General features: G+C 42.2%; 2 protein-coding genes across 2 annotated transcripts; both read left to right on the top strand.

Moving 5' to 3' along the window:
- The first annotated feature begins 4829 nt into the window (after positions 1 to 4829).
- On the top strand, positions 4830 to 5921 carry LOC109738922 (MADS-box transcription factor 25-like). The gene is made up of 3 exons (XM_040395614.1): positions 4830 to 5108; positions 5565 to 5639; positions 5736 to 5921. The coding sequence occupies exons 1-3, from the start codon at positions 4830 to 4832 to the stop codon at positions 5919 to 5921; spliced, it is 540 nt and encodes a 179-aa protein (XP_040251548.1).
- A 4486-nt stretch (positions 5922 to 10407) lies between these two features.
- LOC109738923 (MADS-box transcription factor 23-like) lies at positions 10408 to 23654 on the top strand. The gene is made up of 7 exons (XM_020298017.3): positions 10408 to 10589; positions 10702 to 10783; positions 21733 to 21794; positions 22160 to 22259; positions 22715 to 22756; positions 22890 to 22973; positions 23493 to 23654. Exons 1-7 carry the CDS (start codon positions 10408 to 10410, stop codon positions 23631 to 23633), a joined length of 693 nt encoding a protein of 230 aa, XP_020153606.1. The 3' UTR covers positions 23634 to 23654.
- The last annotated feature ends 809 nt before the right edge of the window (positions 23655 to 24463 follow it).

Raw genomic sequence — 24463 nt, 5'->3', positions numbered from 1 at the left:
ACGTTCATGTGGGTCCCCCCATGCAGGTGGGCCCCACTTCGGAACCTTCTAGAACCTTCCCGGTACAATACCGAAAAATCCCGAACATTTTCCGGTGGCCAAAATAGGACTTCCCATATATAAATCTTTACCCCCGGACCATTCCAGAACTCCTCGTGACGTCCGGGATCTCATCTGGGACTCCGAACAACTTTCGGTTAACCGCATACTAATATCTCTACAACTCTAGCGTCACCGAACCTTAAGTGTGTAGACCCTACGGGTTCGGGAACCATGCAGACATGACCGAGACACCTCTCCGGCCAATAACCAATAGCGGGATCTGGATACCCATATTGGCTCCCACATGTTCCACGATGATCTCATCGGATGAACCACGATGTCGGGGATTCAATCAATCCCGTATACAATTCCCTTTGTCAATTGGTATGTTACTTGCCCGAGATTCGATCGTCGGTATCCCAATACCTCGTTCAATCTCGTTACCGGCAAGTCACTTTACTCGTTTTGTAATGCATGATCCCGTGGCTAACTCCTTAGTCACATTGAGCTCATTATGATGATGCATTACCGAGTGGGCCCAGAGATACCTCTCCGTCATACGGAGTGACAAATCCCAGTCTCGATTCGTGCCAACCCAACAGACACTTTCGGAGATACCTGTAGTGCACCTTTATAGCCACCCAGTTACGTTGTGACGTTTGGTACACCCAAAGCATTCCTACGGTATCCGGGAGTTGCACAATCTCATGGTCTAAGGAAATGATACTTGACATTAGAAAAGCTCTTAGCAAACGAACTACACGATCTTGTGCTATGCTTAGGATTGGGTCTTGTCCATCACATCATTCTCCTAATGATGTGATCCCGTTATCAATGACATCCAATGTCCATGGTCAGGAAACCATAACCATCTATTGATCAACGAGCTAGTCAACTAGAGGCTTACTAGGGACATGTTGTGGTCTATGTATTCACACATGTATTACGGTTTCCAGTTAATACAATTATAGCATGAACAATAGACAATTATCATGAACAAGGAAATATAATAATAACCATTTTATTATTGCCTCTAGGGCATATTTCCAACAATCCCGAGGGCTGAAATGACCATTGGAGGTGGGGCCACCAACGTAGACGTGACACGTGGTAAACGATCAGATTTCGAACATATCCACTGGACTGACTTGCATAACAAGTCATCCAACTCCTCAGCGAGGACTTTTAACTAATGTGTCCCGAAGAACTTCTTTTTGAATCCGAAGCTAAACGAAATGCTTCAAAGGAGATTTCAGAGTCTTCACTCGAAGAATTAGATTGGATTGAGCATACACATGAAGACTTCAATCTTAGCTTTGACTTAGATGCCTCTTAATAGTACGATTTACCCTATAGATGCAATAGAAGAAAATGAAACTAGAAAACCAAATTCCTCCCAAGAGCTTCAAATTCCTCGCAGAGAGCTTCATGTGCCTCAAACTGGCATTCCGAAGATTACATTGTTTCACACAACTTTTAGGGGTCATAACTCTACGGTTAAACCAAAAGTGCTTAGGGACTTTCACTTGTATACTCACAGTCATATTGGTCCCTTAACTATTTTGTTATTAAATCATCCAAAACCCTATAGGGGGCATTATATGTACTTACAAAGACCCCATCTCCCTAATGCTCTTTACCATGTCCCTTGACCCCATGCAGAAAACCCCGAGAAGGACAACTGAGATGGGCATACTTAAACCACTGAGAAACAGAACTACAAGAATTAGATCACATTTTGTGCTAATGATGCAACCCTTTTTGTTAACTCGATAGAGAGGATATGGTGGCGCTGCATGAAATCCTTTCCAACTTCGAAGAAACATCAACAGATGCATCCAACTTAGGGCAACTCTAGCATATTCTGCATATTTGCGATCACCAAAAATGCAAACCGTACTATCGCCAAAATATTTGGATGTTGAGACAGACAAAGGCAAACTCAGAGTCGCTATATCATGGCCTCCAAATTTCATCTACCTCGTGGGACTCAATCTTCAGTGGGACATCCTTCTCCCCCACTCCCCCTTCCATCCTCATCGTGACATGGGGGACCACATGAAGTTTTGTTCGTGCCATGGTTTTTGCCGAATGGAGTGAGCTTCAAAAGTTGGCCCCGAGATGCCAAATGTGGAGGTTGGGAGGCCAGATATGAAGGGTCCTCCATAGTGCATGGCGATATCGACTCGTATGGCGACTCCGCCAGAGCTGTTTTTTGCTGGATGCGTTCAGTTATTATGAAGTTTGGATGTTTTCGACGATTCTGCTAGAGTTGCTCTAACATTTAATTGCATGCAATGATGCCGTGCAGAATTTACGCGCTTAAACATGGACAAATGCACCTGCGGCCCTCCTTCCGTTTCATAGCACCAAATCAAGGTGTGTTCATGCTGTCCTGCTTCATACAGTATACCTATAGCGACGTAACGTACGAGGACCATGCATATATGCCCTAATCCTCCTCTACGTGTTGCCTTATTTTTAAACAAGAGAGGTTGCTGATTTGTTTTGCATGCTTGCTTTGTGACAAACATTACTTGTTTTTTTAATCCTTTACATCGTTTAGCCAAGAAGATTGATACCGTGTTTCAACTTTCTGCATCAGTGTGAAACCTGGGAAACAATATGGGCCTAACACCAGACCTGCGTCTTGACTTTGGTTCTGAAGTCTGGGATGTATTGTACTATTTTACTAAGTTTATATTTCACATGCAGAGTTGACCATCATAAATAAAATAATTAAAATTATATACTCTATTGACCAATTTATTCATGGTGCATGTTCACTTTCACTAAAACTTCATGAATTTTGCCAGCCAGGATGAGGTTCTCTGGTTACTCCTACCTCCAATACAGTGCAATTGAAATTCTTTTAGGGGTGTGTGTTTGCGAACATTCATTCAGGATTCGAGCATGTTTTCAGTGTAAGCACTTCTCGTCCGATAGATTACCATCTGATCAAACCATTCGAAGGTATGCACAAGAATCTAGTAGCCCCAAACGGTAAATTAACTTAAAAAAACAGGTAAACTATATTACCTGTAAATCTGAGCTGCCAAAAACAATTATGATCTTGTATACTGATCATAGGGGTCTACCTTTATCAAAGAACCATGAACTTTGGTTATATAATCAAAGCGTGAACTCTGAAAAACAATATGTGGGCTTACCGCCGGACTTGCGCCTTGCCTTCATTCTGTAGTTTAGGATATACCACTAAGTTTTGTATCTTTCCTGGAGACATGACTACTGTATTTAGTCAAACTTATATATACTATTGATCAATTTATTCATGGTGCATGTTCAATTTTACTAAAGATTCATGAATTTTGCTTGTTACCCATCCCCACTATGTGCAATTGAAATTCTTTCAGAATTTGTAGGCAACCAAACGGCCCCTAATCACCCTTGGGTCACATGCGGGCACCTAACGCCGTTCAAAAGCACACAGCCTTTTTTAAGAGCAATCCATTATTGACATTATTTCCGTTGTTTCAATTGCCAGGTAGTGCTAATACAAATAGGTTTGGACCTATCTAGGACACTGTTTTTTTATGTATTATCAATTGATAATTTGGCAATGGATGCTCTATATACCTTACCAATGAATGTGTGCAGCCCCTACCCTGCCTGCGTGGATCAAGGTGGCTTTCCACTTTGAGCCACCTCTCTACATAGACCACACAACCACAGGAGAACTCATGTGCGCTAGCATTTCCGAATCCATCGCATGACTAAATATATTCTCCAGTTGGAATTATAAATCCATACTCTACAATATATATATATATATATATATATATATATATATATATATATCTCTATATATATATATATATCTATGATTATGTTCAGTCAGAAGAACAAGATGACACATATCCTAATATGTGGTATTTTCAGGCACTCGGTTGTTCTACTTCTGTCTAAACATCTGTCCTTATCACTTGGTATATAAGTGCGCTAATTAATTTTGGAGAAAAACAATCAAGCGGCGAGAATATCTCGAGTCACTAGCTTGCACTCTATGAAGTCGCGAGAATTTGATGTGTTTGCTAGGGGCAGCTCTGGCACCTAATCTCAACAAACAAATCCACCACAAGTTAAGGTATTACTTCATATTTATAACTTGTAATTTCTGTATGGAACACTACATTGCTGCCAATATTGATGGATTAATTATTGGTCAAAACCTTAATGCTCAACGACTCAAAACAGGCCTTATGTTTTGAAACGGATGGAGTTACGCCACATATAAAACTTGTGATTTCTTGGCAGAATTTTTACTGCAGATGACAAAGTGGTGCTACTTGCACATGGGTAGGAATCAAATCGAATCGAATCCGCTCCGATATTTGTGTGGGTCGGGAGCTAACCTGGGAAAACTAATACAAGGCGTGACGTTTACCTGATTCCAAAACCTCGTACGGTGCACACAAGAAACACCCATTTGCAAGAAAAATATTGTTGCCCTTTCACAGGTTCCAGAGATGGCAGCAAGTTGCATGATATATTTAGTTAAGGAAATGAACGAGCTCATTGATCAGCATGCACTTTGCCTCCTTAATTTGCTACTAATTACATGAGTTAATCTGCAAGTTGCATATTTGGATGAGTAGCTAACTATGCTTACCTTACTTCAGTTCATTCATATAAATACAGGGGCAGTACATGCTCACACACAACCATCTATTAATTGGACCACGGGAGGGAAGATCTAGCTAGCTAGGTAGCAGATAATTAGCGAGTTGAGTGAATATATGCTTAACTAAGGAGATCAAAGAGCTATCATGGTGAGGGGCAAGATTGTGATTAGGAGGATTGAGAACATGAGCAGAAGGCCGGTCACATTCTCCAAGCGGCGTCATGGCCTGCTGAAGAAAGCACGTGAGCTGGCCATCCTCTGTGATGTCGAGGTCGGCGTCATTGTCTTCTCCACCGGTCACCTCTACGAGTATGCCAACTCCACCGCCGCCACCAGCATGGGCACGACCATGCCTTCCATCATTCAAAACTACCAATCTGCACAAGAGCAACATCAGCTGCTGAATCCAGTGTCACAAGTCATGGTATGCATGCATTCCTTGTAACCTTTTTTACTCTTCCAAAATACATGATGTTTTTTACATGTAGACATGCAGTTTGCATGATGCAACTTTGACTGCTATTTTTTTTGTAAATAAGTTGGTAAATTACATAATTATAAAAGAAGTTTTCAGGAAAAATATAATGATGTTATGCTCATGTGTGACCAATCTCAGTAAATGTACTCCCTCAGTCCCATAATATAAGACGTTTTTGCAAGCTATGTTAGCTTGCAAAAACGTCTTATATTGTAGGACGAAGGGATGTTTGATTCTTACTGTATGCATATACTTTTAGCACTACACCATAAGTCTCAAAAAAGCGTATTTTGAAAATACCCATAATAGTACCACTTCTTATTTTATTTTGGACAAAAGTTGTGACACTCATTTGTAACAGTTCACAGTAAATTAAAGTTTCTGGTAATAGTTTTTTTCTAGTTTTGGCAAGAGGAAGTCAGGAAATTACAGGAGGAAATGCAGATGCTTGAAGAACATCATAGGTACAAGTCCTTAGTTCAGTTCCTTCCATTGATATCTACGTAATTTAAATAAGTTTGAGTAAAGACCCGAAAATGCATTCAAGTTATCCCATTATTGTTTGACTTTCAGGAAGCTAATATGGGGGAGAGATTATCAAACTTAGCAGTCACAAACATATGTTTAATGGAAAATCAGCTGGAGAAGAGCTTACACCGTATTAGAGAAAAGAAGGTAGCTGAGCTCGCTCTGTTTGTTCTTATTTATGCTAATCATTGTACCCTCTTCCATAATCACGACACTAACATTGTTTTTTAGGAAATATAATAACTATGTGTCTCCTGATATCTGTTTTAGGAACAAACACTAGTAGAAAAAGGGCCTATTGTCCCGGTTCGTAAGGCCCTTCTGTCCCGGTTTTTTAACCGGGACTAAAGGGTCGTTACTAATGCCCTAAGGCTTTAGTCCCAGTTCTTACACAAACCGGGACAGATGGGCCTCCACGTGGCCGGTGCAGCGTGCCCAGGCAGGAGGGCCTTTAGTTCCGGTTGGTGGAACCAACCGGGACCAATAGGCATCCACGCGTCAGCAGGTGTCAGGCACAACATTCTGTGCCTTCCACTGCAGCAATTCTAGTACGGTACCGAGCTTTGTGTTGCCATCTTCGTAATTGGGGTACAACCCTTTTTTGTGATCCTCTAACATGCGATCGAACTTCAGCTTCTTTTGACTTTCGCATTGCGTCCTTGCATCGACAATGACCCGGCGGAGATCATCATCATCGGGCACATCGTCTGGTTCCTCTTGATCTTCAGCAGCTTCCCCCGTTGCAGCATCATCGGGCACATCGTCTGGTTCCTCTTGATCTTCAGCTGCTCCCCCCGTTGCAGCATCACCGTATTCAGGTGGCACATAGTTGTCATCGTCCTCTTCTTCTTCGCCGTCTTCCATCATAACCCCTATTTCTCCGTGCCTCGTCCAAACATTATAGTGTGGCATGAAACCCTTGTAAAGCAGGTGGGTGTGAAGGATTTTCCGGTCAGAGTAAGACTTCGTTTCCCACATTTAGGGCATGGACAATACATAAAACCATTCTGCTTGTTTGCCTCAGCCACTTCGAGAAAATTATGCACGCCCTTAATGTACTCGGAGGTGTGTCTGTCACCGTACATCCATTGCCGGTTCATCTGCGTGCATTATATATAATTATGTGTGTCAAAAGTAAGAAAATCAGACAAGTATCTATCTGAAGTAAGAAAATCAGACAAGTATCTATCTAAAGTAAAAAAATCAGAAAGAAGATAAGAACAAGAGGCTCACCACGGTGGTGCCGGCGACGAGATCGGCGCGGGCGATCGACGGCGGTGAAAACGGGGACGGGGTGTGACGGACCACTAAACCTAGACAAATCTCGGAAAAAATGGAGCTCCGAGGTCGAGCTTCGAGAGGAGAAAGCTTAACTAGTGTGGCTCGGGCATTTCATCGAACACCTCATGTGCATAGGAGGTGAGCTAGAGCACCCAATGCCCTCCCCCTCGCCGGCCAGCAAAAAACAGAGCACTGTGGAGTGCTCTGCTGCGGCGATGGGGTATATATAGGCAACTTATTTGTCCCGGTTCATGGCAGGAACCGGAACTAAATCCCCCCTTCTGTACCGGTTCTAGGCACGAACCGGTACCAATGGCTGTGGGCCAGGAGCGCGGCCCATTGGTCCCGGTTCGTGCCTAGAACCGGGACAAATGGATCCAGACGAACCGGGACCAATGCCCACGAGGCCCCGGCCGGCCCCCTGGGCTCACGAACCGGGACTAATGCCCCCCATGGGTCCCGGTTCGTGAAGAACCGGGACTAATGGGCTGGCCAGGCCCGAACCAAAGCCCTGTTTTCTACTAGTGAAAGTTTCGCCAATCATATTCTACAACTCAATGAGAAGGTTCGCCAATATTTCTATCACACGCATGTGCAATTTTACTTAGTTGCCATTATTGTGTAAAGTTTACATCAATACATATAAAAAAGTTACATTTCATACGTGCTAATTCAACAAAGTGACCTTGTAGGGATACATCTTTCATCAAGAGAATATTCGACTCTCCGGGGAACTAAAGCTTATCCATGAACAAAACTTGGAATTAAAGAACAAGGTAACTGAATAACTTGACTATGTATTCAAATTCTTTGTGGGGGTTGAGATTAATGGTGCTGCTTGATATTGGTTTCAGCTTTGTGTATTGGATGGCTCTTCTAAGGGTGCAACATATTACCCTCCAAGTCAGACTGTATATATGAAAAGTATTAAGGAGCACTAATTCTGCCAGTTATATATAACATGGCAGCCTCTTCTGGCAGTTGAGTTCACAGTTTCATAAAGATGCAGAAGCTGGAGTTGAACTTTTTTTTATAGTTGCATCGTCTTGATATGGTGCAAATAATCAATAAAATAAAGCTAATTAATACAGGCTTTTCATTTGCAAGCGCGTGAGATATTGTGTTGGGTATTGATTCGTCATATATATGTGCACTTAAGTTGTTACGCCAGGCTTTCACCTATTGCAGAAAATTCTCCACTACTGTCTCCCGTAGGAGTATAGGCCGTTTCAAGTGTGGCTGATCATCCTCTAGAATATGACTCCTGCATATAGTTGTCTTGATCATCTATAGCTAGCTTGTTCAAAATGTTTTTACCATGTATGTATATTCTTTAATTTTGGATTTATACCCATGAAGAGCCTGAAGTATTTTTCAAGTGCTAATAACTGGTCGGCTAACTTGGAGACTGGACTCTCTGCCGAGCTCTTCTGTTTGCTGAGTCTGCTATTCGGCAAACTGGTTGTTCGTCTTGATCCCGTGAAGTAGAACTCGGCAAAAAAAAAAGAACTGAGTAAAGACCGATTTTCCAGTAGTTTGACATGGGAAAATAAAGATGACCTAATTAATTAATTTAACTGGAGAAGCAAGAAAGTAGCAGGGAGAATCAGTGCCTCCAGCTTTGTCCACTCATCCCAAAACACCTGAAGGTACATACAGCTGAGCTGATGCAAGAGCAAAAAGAAAGAATCAAATCAGATCAGATCAGAGTGGTTGCATCATTAAGGACTACATACTAAAGATCAAGTGGTGCCATCCCGCGAAAAAAGAAGAAGAAGAAAAGATCAAGTGGTGCCATGACTCAGAGCACCAAATCTGGAAGGAAATCATCTTACTCTGATCTAATGCATTACTGACTCTAATCGAGATCGAACGCCGTCACTCGCGTGGACTGCACATTTTTTGCATCGTGCTCTGTGGCCACTTTACTTACTAACCTTAAAACTGTCCTTTTTTGGATGAGCCAAGTGGAAAGCTAGCTAGTACATATGTGTGCTCATCAATCTAGCAACCTTAAACAACATGGTACTACTAGCTAACGTTTTATATCTTGGATGTTACCTTTAGCACCGAAATGCCAATGTTCCTGCCACACCCACCTCAATATGTCTACAATTATTATCTATTAAAAATCACAACCAACAAACTTTTCCGAGGTATCTGAAATACAAACTTCAGAAAATATTGGAATCACCATACGCAAGAAATTGATTGAAAAGAAACTGAAATTCAGATATTTAGTCGCAAATAGAGGTTTCGCTAACATGGCCGAGTTGTAACAAAGACGCAACTAGGTTTATTGGTTGTGGCAGATCTATGACTTCTTAATCTGTAAGATTTGGAATCTTACACGTTAATGCATCAGACGTGTGATATTGGCATCAAAAGTCGTACCTTGATTGTCGAGAAAAAAATCATGCCGTTTGTGGCCTTCCATATCGACCATGTTAATATACAATTGGACAGTCGTACCAAGATATAAGTACATGGTTATGAAGAAAATGTACTACCCACATGTTACATGGTAACATGCCGAGATACAATTTAATGGCCCCATCAAGATATGAGCACACAACTTTTAATAAATTAAGGTACCACTCACAAGTTACATGGCAACTAGTCGAGATTCAATTGGATAGCTCTACCCAGATATAAGCACACAATTTTGAATATAGTGTACCACCCATATATACATTGCAAGATATGGACACACCGTTTTCAGCAAGGGGTACACCACATACTACTTAGGTTTTGAAAGAGAGGTATGAGCACACGGTTTTGAAGAAACCAGAAACCACTTGCCTCTCAACACGAATGGAGCAGGTTTTGCCACTCCAACGGTCCAACCTTAGTTAGAAACAAATCTACAACTTTGAATAGGTGCCTAACGCGACTGCTAGACTATTTCAATGGATCGAACAAAAGGACGCTGGCTTGGTAATTGACACCATATTGTACGGCACAGGTTATGGCAACATGTCCGAAGCTAATAGGTTATCCTCGTACCCAAAGTTTAAACTATGAACAGTCGCAACAGTATTGTATATTATGGACGTCCTTGTCGTAGCCACAGAGGAAAATAGTATGTAGTGGGCCATTCATTAACCTAATTTACTGTGGAAATGGTATTTAGCGAGTTGTTTAAGCCTAGGTTAGCGTTGTCATCACATGGGGCCTCTCAATCCCTTTTGGTTTGGAGACCATTACAAGCAAACCCAACAATACAAAAATAGCTAGCTGAATCAGGTAGCAGCTGGGGGAAAGCTTCAACTAGACTTGTCGATTGTCACCCAGATAGTAGAGAAGAAACAATTATCAGCTTCTAGCTTAGCTTAGCTCCATTTCGATTGGTTCTTAATTACTTTTGTCAATCGGCCGGCCAGCCGGCAGGAGAGAGATCTAGAGAGGAAGAAGAAGAAGAAAGAAGAAGAATAAGATGGGGAGGGGGAAGATTGTGATTGAGAGGATCGACAACCCGACGAATCGTCAGGTGACCTTCTCCAAGAGGCGCGGAGGGCTGATGAAGAAGGCCCGGGAGCTCGCCATCCTCTGTGACGCCGATCTCGCGCTCATCGTCTTCTCCAGCACCGGTCGCCTCTACGACTTTGCGAGCTCCAGGTCTGTTAAATAATTAGTTAGTTCGTGCACCCTCCTAATACTCTCTCATTTACTTAGTTATTCCATCCTCACATAATTTGGTATGTTCTTATAATTCTTTTGTCTTCATCAGCGGAATGGAGGCAATACTAGAGCGGTACCAGGAGGCGAAAGAGGAGCACTACGGGGTGCTGAATCCAACATCAGAGGCAAAGGTATGTATGCCCAGTAACTTTTCCATGCCATCCCATATATTTACCAAATAAAAGAAAGTGGTGAAACAAATAGCAATTAAGCTTGGGTGATGATCTAGCAAGATGTTCTCCGATGATCCGCCTTTGAGTTGGATTTTGTCATTTATTTCCTATGTTTCAAACTATGCAATAAAGATGATTACATGTAGCAATCGGTGCAAAACCGGGAGCCAGAGGTATATATTCCTCCTTTTTGGAAAAATAGCAATCAAGCTAGCTAGATGTATGTATAACTCGTTTCCATGCACTAATTAACTGAATTGGCGAACCCTAGCGCCGCCGGGCCTAAGCTTTCCCCCACTTCTCTCCTCCTCGCCGCTGCCAGAGGGCCCCGCCGGGCAATGCCCGGCCGGCGTCGGTGGCGGAGGGGCATTGTCTCCCCTCCCTCGGTGGATGTATAGAGCGGCGGCGTGGTGGCGGACGTTGGCGGCCAGGTCGCAGGCGGGGAGCGCTGCATGGGTCCGGAGTCTGGACCCCATGGCCGTGGTGTCCCCTGGATCGGGCGGATCCATCACCGCGGGTTGCGGGGGTCCTGGTCGCCGCGGGTGGTGCTGCAGCGTCGCGACGTGGTGAGGGTTGCCTGGGGTGCTGCTGCTCGTGGTCTGGTCGGCCCGTGCGGCTCCCCGCTGGGGTCCGGTGAGGCCCAGATCTGAGGCTGGCCGGCGCTCGCCGGCCAGACGCGGGGCCTTGCCAGGAGGGCGACGGCCGTTGTGTTCCTCGCAAGGGGGAGCGGTCGTGGCCGTCTGCTTCCTCCTATGGCAGTGTTGGCTCTCCTCAGACGCCCTCTTGTTGACCGGCGGTGAGTCAGGGTCCTGGGCGCGGCTGCCCCGACCGCCCTTCCTCGGAGTCTTATTTATTGGTGCTGGTCAGTGTTTGGGAATACTAAGGCTGCTCAAGGCCCTTCTTGTCGCCGGTGATTTACTTCGGTGTGTCCTTCTCCTCTTTTAGATGGCGGTCTTCTTGTCATACGAGGTCATCCCGGGACCAGGGGGTTGCCGGGATCAACGTCATGCAGGGCAGGCAGGTTGCCGGTGATCTCAGCCAAGGTGCATTGGTGTGATTGTTGGTTGCCATTGCGGGACTTGGAGTTTGGCTGGTGGGGTGCTGGTAAATGCCGTGCTTGACCTTGACGACGATGATGTCCACGGACGCCATACTCTTCCTTGGAAGCGTCATCTTTTGTGCCCTCCTCCTTCAAGCTGAGGGTATCTTCCTACATCGCCGGTCTTGGCTTTTGGAGTGTGCCGAGGGTGCGGTGGCCTGATTGATGAGTGGCGCCGTGGCGCTTCGGGAAACCTGTGCCCATTGCTAGGTTCAAGCAAGCCCCTTTGGTTTAGTGCTTCATTTAGCTTTGCTTTGTCCAAGTTTCTAGTTTCCTGTTCGCCAGTGTGAGCTTCTATTGTATAGCTGGTATCCCGAGCGGTGTCGGTGTGTTTGTATGGTTCCTTTGTAATGGTTGATGCTTTATGTATAAAGCGAGACGATGGCCTTTTTCGGTATTGACTGAAGTGGCTAATCATTCAGTTGAACAGATAACCACCTACCAGTTAGTAGTTGTCGTACGTTATTGACTTCTAAGGAAGCTAAATCTCCAAAGCTTGCAATGCCAAACGAATTAGAGGATCACCATCCTTATTGATTAATTTAGTAGGTTAGGGTCTTGGTCACGTGAATGGTGCACATTTCACCTGATGTCTTGTGGTCGCATGGATGGTGCCAAAGGGCAAGTGTGTCGCATCTTTGCAGCTTAAATCTATCTAGGCCTTCATGGCCATTATCGAAAATGCTCTGACCCAGTCCTTTGTTCAAAGGAATTCCATATGATTTTTTTCAGGATTTGGGTTAGGAAAAGTTTCTAAGAATTGCTTTGGAGGAAATATTTCATGCACGCAAACCTCTTTGTATAATTCCTCTAGTTTACTCTTTCATCCAAATTCCTATGTTTTTCTAGTCTTATAGGATTCAAGGACAAATGTAATTCCAATCACGTGTTTTTCCTTCTTTTCCCTACATTTTGAAAATCATGTCACCTGAGGACCTCAGGTCCTCTTTGGTCAGGAATTATGAAAATATAGGAACAGAAAAAAACATCAAAATGGATGTCATGTCATAATAGTTCCTACATAATTTGAATGCACATCATTCTATTTCTATGATATAACCAGTTTGGTTGTACTATAGTTAAAATGTGGAGATTTGCCGAAAGGATTGCGAACACGGAATAGGTGTCAAAGAAATACAGAAAAATTCCACGAGATTGCTCAATGGGAGTTTTCCTTTTGAGCTACATGTAGAGGAGACAATTGAAATCTTCCTATGGTTTTCTAATCCTACAAACTAAAAAAAAGTCCAATGGAATTCGTTTAAACCGGCGAGGCCCCTTAAAAATGCTATCATATAGGGGGTGTATTTAGCAAAAGTATGGCTATCACATGACTATCTAGATATCCACTCAAATTTTTCTCATAAATATCCCCTCCTGGCTATCACACGACTCATCCATGGTGAGATAGCTTGTAACTCCATGCATGTTTTCTTGTCTCAAGTGTAACCCAAGCTCCCTAAGATTGGGATATCTCATGCATGCCACAATAAATCATTCCTACAAATATCTATCTACAAATATTGCAGAAAAATACCGACCACTAGGAAACCTCTAAGACATCTTGTTTATACCTAGATTGTCCAATTTTGTCACTAAACTATGCCACATTTTGTTCCATTCTTCATTTCTAGAAAAAATGTATTACTCTTCCCCATGGAGGTGTTTTTGGATAATGTTAGCTTTTGTTAAACACCCTGCATTCTAACCAATCTTATTACATTGCCTCAATACAACAAACTTTGATCTTGTTGCCAAAAGGAGAGGAAGATAAAAAAACATGGCCCAAAAAAGATGAAAATTCCAAACAAGATCACTCTAAACATTCATAAGATCGTCACTAGCACACTGCCCAAAATAGGACATAAACTCCCCGGTAGTTCACTCGGGCTTCTTTGGGCAAGCTCCATCGATTCTCTATGTTGCACCTTCTGCAATAACACATATGGCTGCAATCAATTAGTACACGGGAGGATCAACCACATACAAGAATGAACTTTTTTTTTCGAAAGATGACATCATTTTGTAGAATCAGGTAGACCAAAACATCATTGTGGTCTGTATCAATACGAGAGTTCCTAACATGTATGATCTCCTATTGGGATTAAGGTATAAGGACTAGAGGGAGGGGTGGATAGTCCAACTAAACAATGCTTGGGAGTTTTAGGACAAGGCAATGATGACTAGACAACTAAAAGTACTAGAAGAACGCCCGTGCGTTGCAACGGGGCCACATTAACTTTAAGAGTTCAATATTAATATTCTCATACATATCAAGTGACATTGGCGACCGTTTTTACCATCAAATCCTCACACACACACACACACTCCCCCTCCCTCTTCCTCACTCCCTCTCCCCCTCTCCCTCTCTCTCTAAGTCACACACACATATCCATCTTATTGGGTACGGGACCATAATCCATCTATTTCACACACACACACGCTAGTGCATAACAATATGGATTATGTATATTATATTTGCCACCACAACTGAGGAAATCAATTTCATGTAAATCGGCCAGCCACAGCTCCAAGAATACGCGGAGGAGGTGGCCCGGGTCGGCGTCAGCGCCATCCGGTGCGGGCCACGGGCCTGCTTCCAAGTGCGTCTGTGCGCCGGCCACCCACACCGGGTCCTTCAAGTGCCGCTTCCACCGCACCAACTCCCAGGGCCAGGGAAGCCGCCCTTCTTCGCCCCCTTCACCGGCCGCGGCCAACGCGGTGCCGCGGCACCCGGCCTCGCCGTCCTCGTCCTCCGGCACCGTCGCGAGCCAGTGATGCAGCCCAAGCATCGGCCTCGAGAATCAAGAACGCTCGACAACGGAGAGGGAAGGGAAGATCATATACATGTCATAAGAAAGGGAGTTTATTTACTGCTCCCTCGATGTATTGTTTCCTTTGTTTGGAAATTTATTACCATCCGTGAGTTAAGGTAAGGTTAATGTGATTGAACAATTTTTCTGAAAATCAATTATTTATTTTCTAGTTAATGTGACTGAGTGATTTAAGGTAAGGTTAATTAATTTAGATTTGATCTTTAGAGATTGTTTGTGATTGATTCTACATTACTAAATAACTTGCGCCAGTATGGAAAGTTCTGATCTGTTCAGATTTCTTTCATTGTGTGAGAGGGTGACGCGAAAATAAACCGATGAAGTGGGGGAGGGGACGAAAAAAAATCTATGAGAAAAACCAGCGAAGGTGGGAGGAGGTACCAAAAAAACATGGGAGGTGGGACGAAAAAAACCCTGGAAGCGAGACTACCAACTGCTCCATTAGGAGTAGAGATTAGCCAGCAAGTAAACAAGAATACTGAGAAGTGGAAAATAAACTTGCAAGTTGCAACTAAGTAGGAGGTGGGGTAAAGGGAATGCGAACACTTGTGATGCAGGGATGTTTTTCCCGTGGTTTAGATAGTTGGCGCAGTCCGACGTCCACGTTGACGGAGGATTTGAACCAACGGTTCTAGGATCACAAGGATCTCGATTGCATTTCCCACCAAGCTTCCCACCCAATGCAATCAAGCAATTTCATCATGGCTTACACTCAGAAGCTCCACTAAGGGCAGATCACCAAGTGGGTGATCTCAGAGCCCGTACAAACTTTTGAGTCTTCCACGCATAGAAACTGATAAGCTCTTAAGTGACTCCTAACCATCTAGGAAGAGCTCACCATCCAAGAGTAGCAAGCAAAGAAAAGTCACTTGATGAGAACTCCTTGAAGGATCTTCAATCGAAGCTTCTAGCAAGAATCCACATGCCTCTCTCTCACAAGGATAGGGCTGTGGTTAAAGAGATGAACTTAAGGTGTAGTGCTTCAAGAATGGAATTCATGGCCTTCAAAGAATCAAGAAGTGGACATGGAATCATCGAACACTTCTTCTCTTCTTGCCTTGTACCTCTTCCTCTATGGTGGAGATGGATGGAGTGGAGTGGCTTGCAAAGGCTGGAATGAGTGAGTTGAATGACTAATGATGAAATGGATTAGTTTCAACCACTAATGGATAAGAGAGGATCCAAAATGTGACCGTTACTACAAAAAGTAGCTAGGCTCGGAAGTGCCAGAAGAAAATTGCGGAACTAGACAGAAAACTCAAATAAATTTGAACAACTAGGGAGACATTCAGGAACTAGATGAAATAACCAGGTACTTGGATGTACCGATGAAAAGAACGAGCCGTGGTTTTGACCAAAAAAAGGCACCTCTTTTTTTGCAATTATAGAATGTCTTGGAAGTACCGGGTAAAACCAATTTCTTAGTAGTACTATAGTGGACATATCAGTTTTTGAAATGAGAATTAGTAGAAAAGGCCAAGTCATAGCACGAAAGTACCGGTTGAAAAATAATTGATGTACATAACTTACACTGTGACTCACAAAGAATTAAACTGAGACGGTCCGGAGTGCCGATGAAAAATGATATGCTCAGAAGTGTCGGGGCCAATGGAGAATGCTTTAAAGTGGATTGGCTTGACAGTTCTGAAACAAAATGAATGAATCATAATTGTGGAAACTTTGCTTGTTTTCTGAGTATGAGTAATTCTAAGTGGCTCTATAGTATCAAAAGATAGATCTTCGGATGTATCGGGGCTTGGAAATCATACAAATGAATGGCTAGGGAGTGGATTATGAGGACTTTGGATGAGGATATGTTCTTGGAGTTCAAATAGAAGTATTTTCTTGTGCCTCTCTTCATAGTATGACTGTCCTACACTAAATGTGAATCTTGGATTAACCAAACAACTAGGAATACATGCTCAAATTTTGAGGTAGACAATTGTTGGGAAACGTAGTAGAAAACAAAAATAAAATCACCCTACGATCACCGAGGAACAATTGAAGATGCATATAGGGTTTGGATCAACGATTGTTACCGAATCCGGAGTGCACCCAAAGTAGACGAGTCGGTATAGATCGTACTTGGAGTCCCTCGAACCGTTGATTACGATCCCACGAACCACCCTCGAATGATCCCTTGAACGGAAGACCGAAAGTACGGCCTCTCTACTTGGTTGTAAGCGTACGGTCTTCATGATCCGGCAGCGCTTCGCCATCCAGAGATAATCATCGCCGGAGAATTAGAGGAGGATATTAGAACCATAGTAGGCTTCAATTATGACGATTAGAGGAACTAGGTCTACCTCTAATTATTCAACTAGGACCAACTAGAACTAGAACTAGATGAACTAGAGGAGGATCTAAAAACTTGTGTATCTCAACGGGCAAAATCCTCTAGTATATATAGGTTTGAGGGGATAGGAGGGGCAGCCACCAAGAAGGGAAAGACCCTCCTTGGGGTGCCAGCTAAAGGAGAAGGAGTCCAACTCCTCCCCTAGTTCAATTCGCCCCCCCCTTAGAAAAGGGGGGGGGGCACTTCCACTTGAGCTTTGGTGGCCCAAGTTGCCTTCCACCACTAGGCCTTTTAAGGCCCGTTGATATTCAATTAAATATAAAAGCCTTCTAACAATTACTAGAGCATTTTATATATAATTTAACATCACCGAAAACATTTTCCACCTATATATTATTTATCAGTAATACCCGGTATTGTCCGATAAACTCCGAAACCCTCTGGTGACCCCGAGACGCTTCCGGTTCCTCTCGGAAGTATTCCGAATATTAATTAAATAATTCCACAAATAAATTATCAATAATCTCATCCTACTAATACTCAACAGATCGTGATTAGCTTAATAAGCTTGTGACCCAGTAGATTCGATAAATCATATACATGAACGAAACCCCTTTGTTCAATGACCGATAGCGGAACCATGGACGTCCATATCGATCCCTATGATTATACGGATGAAATTCGAGCGAAGCTTTGGTTATCATGTGGTGTTCCCTTTGCTTCGCGATACTTTACAAAATCCAAGGCGTGCTGGTATCCTCCTGAGTCATCCACATGCTCACAATACCGTTCTTCTCATTACCAGTTTTGTTCTTCTTTATTGTTGAAGTGTTCTGGCATCCCCGTGATGTAGTCACCTGTGTCTGGCCAGAAGATGATGCATGTCGTCACACCATGAGGGCCCTAAGAATATCTATCCATCACCGCAGGAGAAAATCCCACTTTCGAGCTATGCAGTCCCTTGTCAAACTTTCTGATGAACCTGTAAGTTGTCATTATGATCACCGTGTTACACATGACGTTTGAGCAACCCCAAAGTCCACAGTACGGTAGGAGGTGACTGTGATACTCTCATGGTCTGAGGAACTAAAACACATGCTAACACTCCGTGTTATAACAATTGAATTCAAATGGTATTATCTCAAAGTATAAAAAACAAGTTTTTGGGTCGATTCAATATGATCGTTCTTCTAACGTCATACTCTCAATGTTATTTTACAACTATCAATACACTTGACGATATCCTAAGATCCAGAAAACATGATCACTAACAATACTTGAGCCAGTCTTAGAGGCCAGACTAGGAACCTATTCTTTACCATTTGTCACACACGTGCATATGAGTTTTCCATTGAATCACATATTCCAGAATCATACCAGTTATAGCATGAAATATAACCTCTTAATTATGAAAATGAAAATATAATAATACAATATTATTGCCTCTAGGGCATATTTCCAACAACAATAACTAGAAAAGTTTTATGTAGGAGTCACCAATGATCTTCTACTTATAGTCAAGAGACATGTACAAGAAACTTAGTCCTAGTCCCTGAAATAAACTCACTAAAAATCATTAGTACTCTCAAATGGTGTTGTCATAAATCACTAAAAGCATCTAGGGCATCTACGAGATGCACTTTCAACTTCCATAGTCAAGACAAAAAATATGCAAAATACTACATGTCATGGTGATATTAAAGCTAAATACATAGCTCGACATTCAGTAAATGCTAGACAATGATAAAAACCATATGTTGAATGGTTTCTTGTTCGTAATAACAACTACAATGAGTATCCCCCTTCCCTATTCATTTAACAAAATTATCCTTGGTACAAATTTTTAACAAATAATCATGAAAAGCCTTTATCTCTAAAGGTAGTTTAAGACACAACAAAATTTTAGACCTTAAATTGACCCTCTTATCGACTAAGACGAACACATCAAGCGCAAAGGAAAACTCCACAAGTTTGATGATTTCATTGAAGCAAGTCATGTTCAGTGGTTAGACGCAGATCTACAATCTCGGGGTCAATCTCATTCCAGTTTGCTAAATGTTGGTCAATGACAACACTACTAAAATCCACATGTGGACTCTCAACTTCAATGATCGCAAAAGCATTGGCATTCCTATGACGAACATTACTAAATATTCAGGTATTGTAACCAAAAGAGGTCTATCCCTGATGTACCTATCGTCTCAAAACCAAATTGATTGGCCATTCCCATACTAAGCGATCAAAATTGAACAAAAGTATTTTTAACCTTCATGAGATCCTTTCAAAAATTGGGAGTCTATTGGTTTTACTTTAACCATTGAAAATGTTTCTTGCCCCCAAATACTTAGTAACATGAACGAGAAACTACCACACTTCACTCTTGCTTAGCAACCTAAACAACCATTTACTCAAATGACAACTATTTTTGTGTTCTAGATCAGGAATCTGAGGGCTACACCCATCGTTAGGGATACATAAAATATCTCACAATGATAAATGGTACTATCTCTTATGCTGATTTGACCATCGAATGAATTGAAATCGATAATAGCATAGCCTTCCACGGAACCCCCCGGATCTATGAAAAAGAAATTATAAGGATAGGGAGACTACTTGTCACAAAACTAATCTATATAAGGCACCCCCAACAGGAAAGATTCTTGGACTGCCCAATACTAAGACACTCCTCAAAGCGGTCTTCGATGAACTTCTATTATTGCAAAGCTTGCGACAATTTGTCAGAGTGCCAAGATATTTAAAGTAGGAAAGAACCCATCCCGGAAACAAAAGGCTACATATAATCAAGTCCATGCTCCTTGTATTTAAAAAAATAACACACCCGCTCTTGTGAAAGTCAATCTTCAACGCAAAGACCTACTCAAACACGCTAATTATTACCTTCATATTGATGGCTTACCCAAGTCAAGATCCATAAACAGGATCGTGTCATTGACTTTCCCCATGTAAGTGTGTGCAATCCATAACACTCAGTTGTTTCAAGGGTACTACTATAGAATGGCTCTATACTAACCGACACTAAAACACTGTACTAATAGGCTTGATTGTTTGTCAGTAAAGAAATGCCATCAGGGATTGGTGGTCACCATGAAGGAACCCCAAATTATTGGCCATTCCATAAGCCAAGCCAGTAGGTCATTGTTGGCAAAACCTGGTACAAGTGTCTTCCTCGGGCTCCGCTTGCTATCTCTCACGGTCTCCATTATTTCCTGCTGACCTATGGCGAGAAGATACCACAGCTCTTGCCCCACACTGTGCCGAGGAGGACCACCACTGGTGGTGCGAATGGTCACGATGTCGCTCAGGAGGGAAACACGGGTGTGCTCATATGAGAGGCGATGCAAGGAAGGATCATCGCAACGGTAAAACAAGGGTGACATTATACCCGCAAATAAGAGGGCAGAGGCGGGGGAAAGACTCCCAACCCTAGCCACATCCACATTTCATTACACATCGCTACCTCAGCCCCCGATCTCATCGGTGGCAAGAGAAGTGGGGACCCGTCCATCTTGTTCTCCCACACCCCGTAGGTTTTTGTTTCCCTAGATATATCGACGAGGTGGCGGCGATGATGGTGTGTTGGAATGAGGTCACTCCAGTATCTCCCTACCTCAACGACATCCAATCCGGTGCCGATGAAAGCCTATGGGAGTTTGTGTCGCCATATCTGTCGGTTCCCTTCTGATCTTGGCAGTATGTCTTTCAAGGAGAGCTATTGGCTGGATATTGCTGGGGCGACTTTGACATCTTCTGTCGTGTTATTATGTGGCGTGGTTCGGTTTCTCCAACCCTTTGAACTGGTGGTGATGAATTGCAAGCCAGTACTGCGTGGGGCTGATGCTCCAATAATGCGGCTTCAGCAATTCCTAGATCTCATCTTGAGGGGCGAGTGACTATTTTAGTCTTAAAATCCTGGCATGGAGAGGGCATTTGCATGTACCCTTTTCCTTTCTTGTTGGTTCAATGCAATTTTTAATTTCTGACTGGCAGCATACAATCAGAGGAAGAAGAAGGCTAGTATGATTTCCAATGTATTTTTTATATTTTACTAGTCGTTCTGCGTCCAATTGTCTATCCTTTGTATTGGCTATTGTTTTCCTTGATATTAATAAGATCTAAGATGTCTTTGGGTATCTTTTTTTTAAAGAGGGTGGATCCGGGAAGAAGGTGAAGAGGGGAGGGATCGGGGAGAAGGTGGGGCATGTGGGAGAAATCAACTGGATCAAGAAGAGAGATGTTCAACTGTTGCATGAGAAAGAGGGAGGGTAGGAGATGCGAATTAGGGTTAGGGTTGGTGTTTTTTTATATGTGCAACATGAAAATAGTCTTCTGATTTTTCCATTCGGTGGATTTTACCACTTATGGTCTGTCACTATAGGCGGTGAGTTGTCTACCATAGATGAGCCCTTGTTTTTGGTCTGTCACTTGTCTCGTCTATCACTTATAGAAATTTATTATTGACGGGTCCATTAGTGGTGATGTTTTCAGCTGAATTTTCTACGTGTCCGCTTATGGGCCACAAGGTGCCCATCAGGGGAGGGGGTTCAACAGTGGGTCATTGTGTGGTAGTAGACCACACAAGGGAGCACTGTTATGGATCTCCTAATTAATTTGGTGTGCTTGTGGTTAGTATCTTATTTCAATTCTCTTTGTTGGACAGTTATGGCAGAGGGAGGTTACAACCTTGAGGCAGCAAGTGCAAAACTTACAACACAATAATAGGTACTATTAATGTTCTTGAGTTAGTACTACCTCTGTTTTTAAATGTAAGACATTTTGGCAGTTTAAGTTGAGCTTCCAAAAAGTCATATATTTAGGAACATAGGGTGTATTACCCATGCATTAAAATAAAATACCAATTACTAGAGCTATCTAGAAGTAGTTGTTATTTGAGTGGTTTCATATGCAAATTAATTGATCGAAAATAGTGTGCCATACTGCCATGCATGTCAAGATCTCGCACTCGAAGACTAGCTGGCCAGTGAAATCCATGTATTTAGTAGCATATTTTGTTGTAGTGACTGGAGAAGGCAGCTAGGTAGCTAGTAGTTAGTTACACTGTTAAACCATGTGTCATATGATGTTAGGCAACTGTTGGGAGAGGAGCTATCTGGCACCACTGCTCGAGATCTGCTGTTTTTGGTGAACCAAGTTGAGACGAGCTTGCATTCCGTAAGAAAGAGGAAGGTACCCTTTTCCTTGCCCTTCCCTTCCCTTATTTTCATTCTTTTTTTTGGGAAAGTAGTGGCTGAACCCCAGCTCGGTGCACCCACGCAAGAAAACATAGCAAAACATTTCAAAAAAATATGGGAATAATTATGAACAAATCTCATGGATGCTTGCAAAGTTTTGTGGTCAAATAATATCTGAGGAGTTCTGTACAAAAAAAACCAAAATTACAAATTCTGCTCAAACAGTGCACATAAATTTTGAGTAAATTTTTTTTGTACAAAACTCCTCGGATGTTATTGACCACCAAAATTTGCAAGCATCCATAACATTTGTTCATAGTCATTCCCACAAAGTTTCAGATTTTTTTTTGAAATATTTTGCTATATTTTCTTGCATGAGTGCACCATGGGTGCACCAGCTGGGGTGTAGATTTTTTTCATACATAATTTACTCACAGCTGATTTCTTTAGGAGCAACTTATGGCTGCAGAGATTCATGAACTCAACCAAAAGGTTCACTACATCTTCTTCGCATGTTCTTGCTTCTGTTGCTGTTGGTGTTGAAATAGCTCAGTTAGTGCTGATTCTCATATATGTGTCTGTTATTAACAAGTGAGGTCTGATGAGATGGAATATGCTTTTGCAGGGATTTCACATTCAAAAGGAAAATGTAGAACTTGGCAAAAAGTTGAGCATTGCTCATGAGCACAAAATAGAGCTGCAGAAGAAGGTGAGAAGTGCCATGGATTCTCATGTACTAAATAAATGCTAGGTATGCTAGTAGCTAATATATCCTAGCTTGTCATCTGAAAGTCCATATATAATTTGAAAAAAATCATTGATGAACCACATGCTACAACACATCCATTAGCAAGTCATCGAAAGACATGAACACACATATATATTATCTGAAAAAGGAGAGACAAATTTGAAGGATCAGTATAGAACCTACACATATATTATCTGGTGGATTTTATTCAAGACTTCGCATCCTATATAGTGCATTAGCATGTCTAACGCAGATTCAAGTTAATATATATAAATCTTCCAGAAAAAAAAGATGTGTTGGACAAAATAGAAATGCGGTGCAACCACATAATTTTAGAAAAAGATATGTTGGAACTGGTTGCAAATTATATAATAGTTCTAGCTGATATAACATCCATCATACGTATTAGCTTCTTTTTTTATTGCAAATATGGAAGGGAGCTGATACCTGACAAACTTTTAATGAGTGTTAATTAATTAGCTTTCCGGGGCGATGAGATCGAGTGGGCAGCAAGCCAGTGGAAGCAGCTCAAAAGCTGCTGCCGGGTTATTGTTGTCGACTAGAGTACGTGAACCAAATATTGACCTTGAGTTGCGCCAGCAGGAGCATGAGGATGAATAACATCTACTATGTCGTCCACTGCATGCAGTAAGTACTGTAATTCATGTGTCAGTTAAATTATTAAGATCCATGTGCTCAATCGCATGCCATGTACTGCAATTACATTTCTAAATTCATGCTTATTGTTTTGCACCAGACAGCGTCAACAGTATAATTAGTGCATGCGTGGACGATCAAAGCTCTTTCGTGTGCAATTTGTGCCTGGTATGTAGAAACAATTTTGAAGCAGACACCTGCTTAGAACCATATATAATTTTTGGTGTTGTCACAGACATTGTCAAGTAGCAGCAACAGATGTAGTATGTATGTGAGTCTAATTACTCGATCTTAACAAGGAGGCAAGAGAAGATCAAGTATATTATGAACGAACTTGTAAACTTAATTATGTTTTTGATTACTTGTATATGTTGATCACAATTCACAGCCTAATTAATGAGCTTTTGTGTTTTGCGGGGAACCTAATTAATGAGCTGAATATGACAACTACTAAGTGTTTATTGTGAGTCAGGTTATCGGCCGTTTTACAGAAATTTGCGCAACTTTGGAGGTCATGGTGAATTATATGTTTAGGAATGTATGGGATTATCCCCACTTCCATACGCTTCAAATTATTTGCCTAGAGTTTGACATCAGCAGTCTAGCCAACCCTACCCTATTACGTGAATTCCACAAGCCCTTCTTTTACTCCGGTAGTATCGTGGGTCACAATTGATGCAAAGAAAATGAATACATTTTCATACTATAAAAAGGTGAGTATAATAAATAGAGAATTGGATCATGTCACATGACTTGTTTAATTCCCACTCTATGAAATCTTACGGAGCCTGTTC

This window comes from Aegilops tauschii, chromosome 7 (assembly GCF_002575655.3).
Source record: "Aegilops tauschii subsp. strangulata cultivar AL8/78 chromosome 7, Aet v6.0, whole genome shotgun sequence".
In the NCBI taxonomy this organism is placed as follows: Eukaryota; Viridiplantae; Streptophyta; class Magnoliopsida; order Poales; family Poaceae; genus Aegilops; species Aegilops tauschii.
This window is presented reverse-complemented; position numbering and strand designations above follow the sequence as displayed.

Coding starts and splice junctions, on each gene's coding strand:
- LOC109738922 (XM_040395614.1), top strand. CDS start 4,830: ATGGTGAGGGGCAAGATTGTGATTAGGAGGATTGAGAACATGAGCAGA. Junction 5,109..5,564: donor ATCCAGTGTCACAAGTCATG/GTATGCATGCAT, acceptor GTTTTTTTCTAG/TTTTGGCAAGAGGAAGTCAG. Junction 5,640..5,735: donor ATCATAGGTACAAGTCCTTA/GTTCAGTTCCTT, acceptor TTTGACTTTCAG/GAAGCTAATATGGGGGAGAG.
- LOC109738923 (XM_020298017.3), top strand. CDS start 10,408: ATGGGGAGGGGGAAGATTGTGATTGAGAGGATCGACAACCCGACGAAT. Junction 10,590..10,701: donor TACGACTTTGCGAGCTCCAG/GTCTGTTAAATA, acceptor TGTCTTCATCAG/CGGAATGGAGGCAATACTAG. Junction 22,260..22,714: donor ATTCCGTAAGAAAGAGGAAG/GTACCCTTTTCC, acceptor TGATTTCTTTAG/GAGCAACTTATGGCTGCAGA.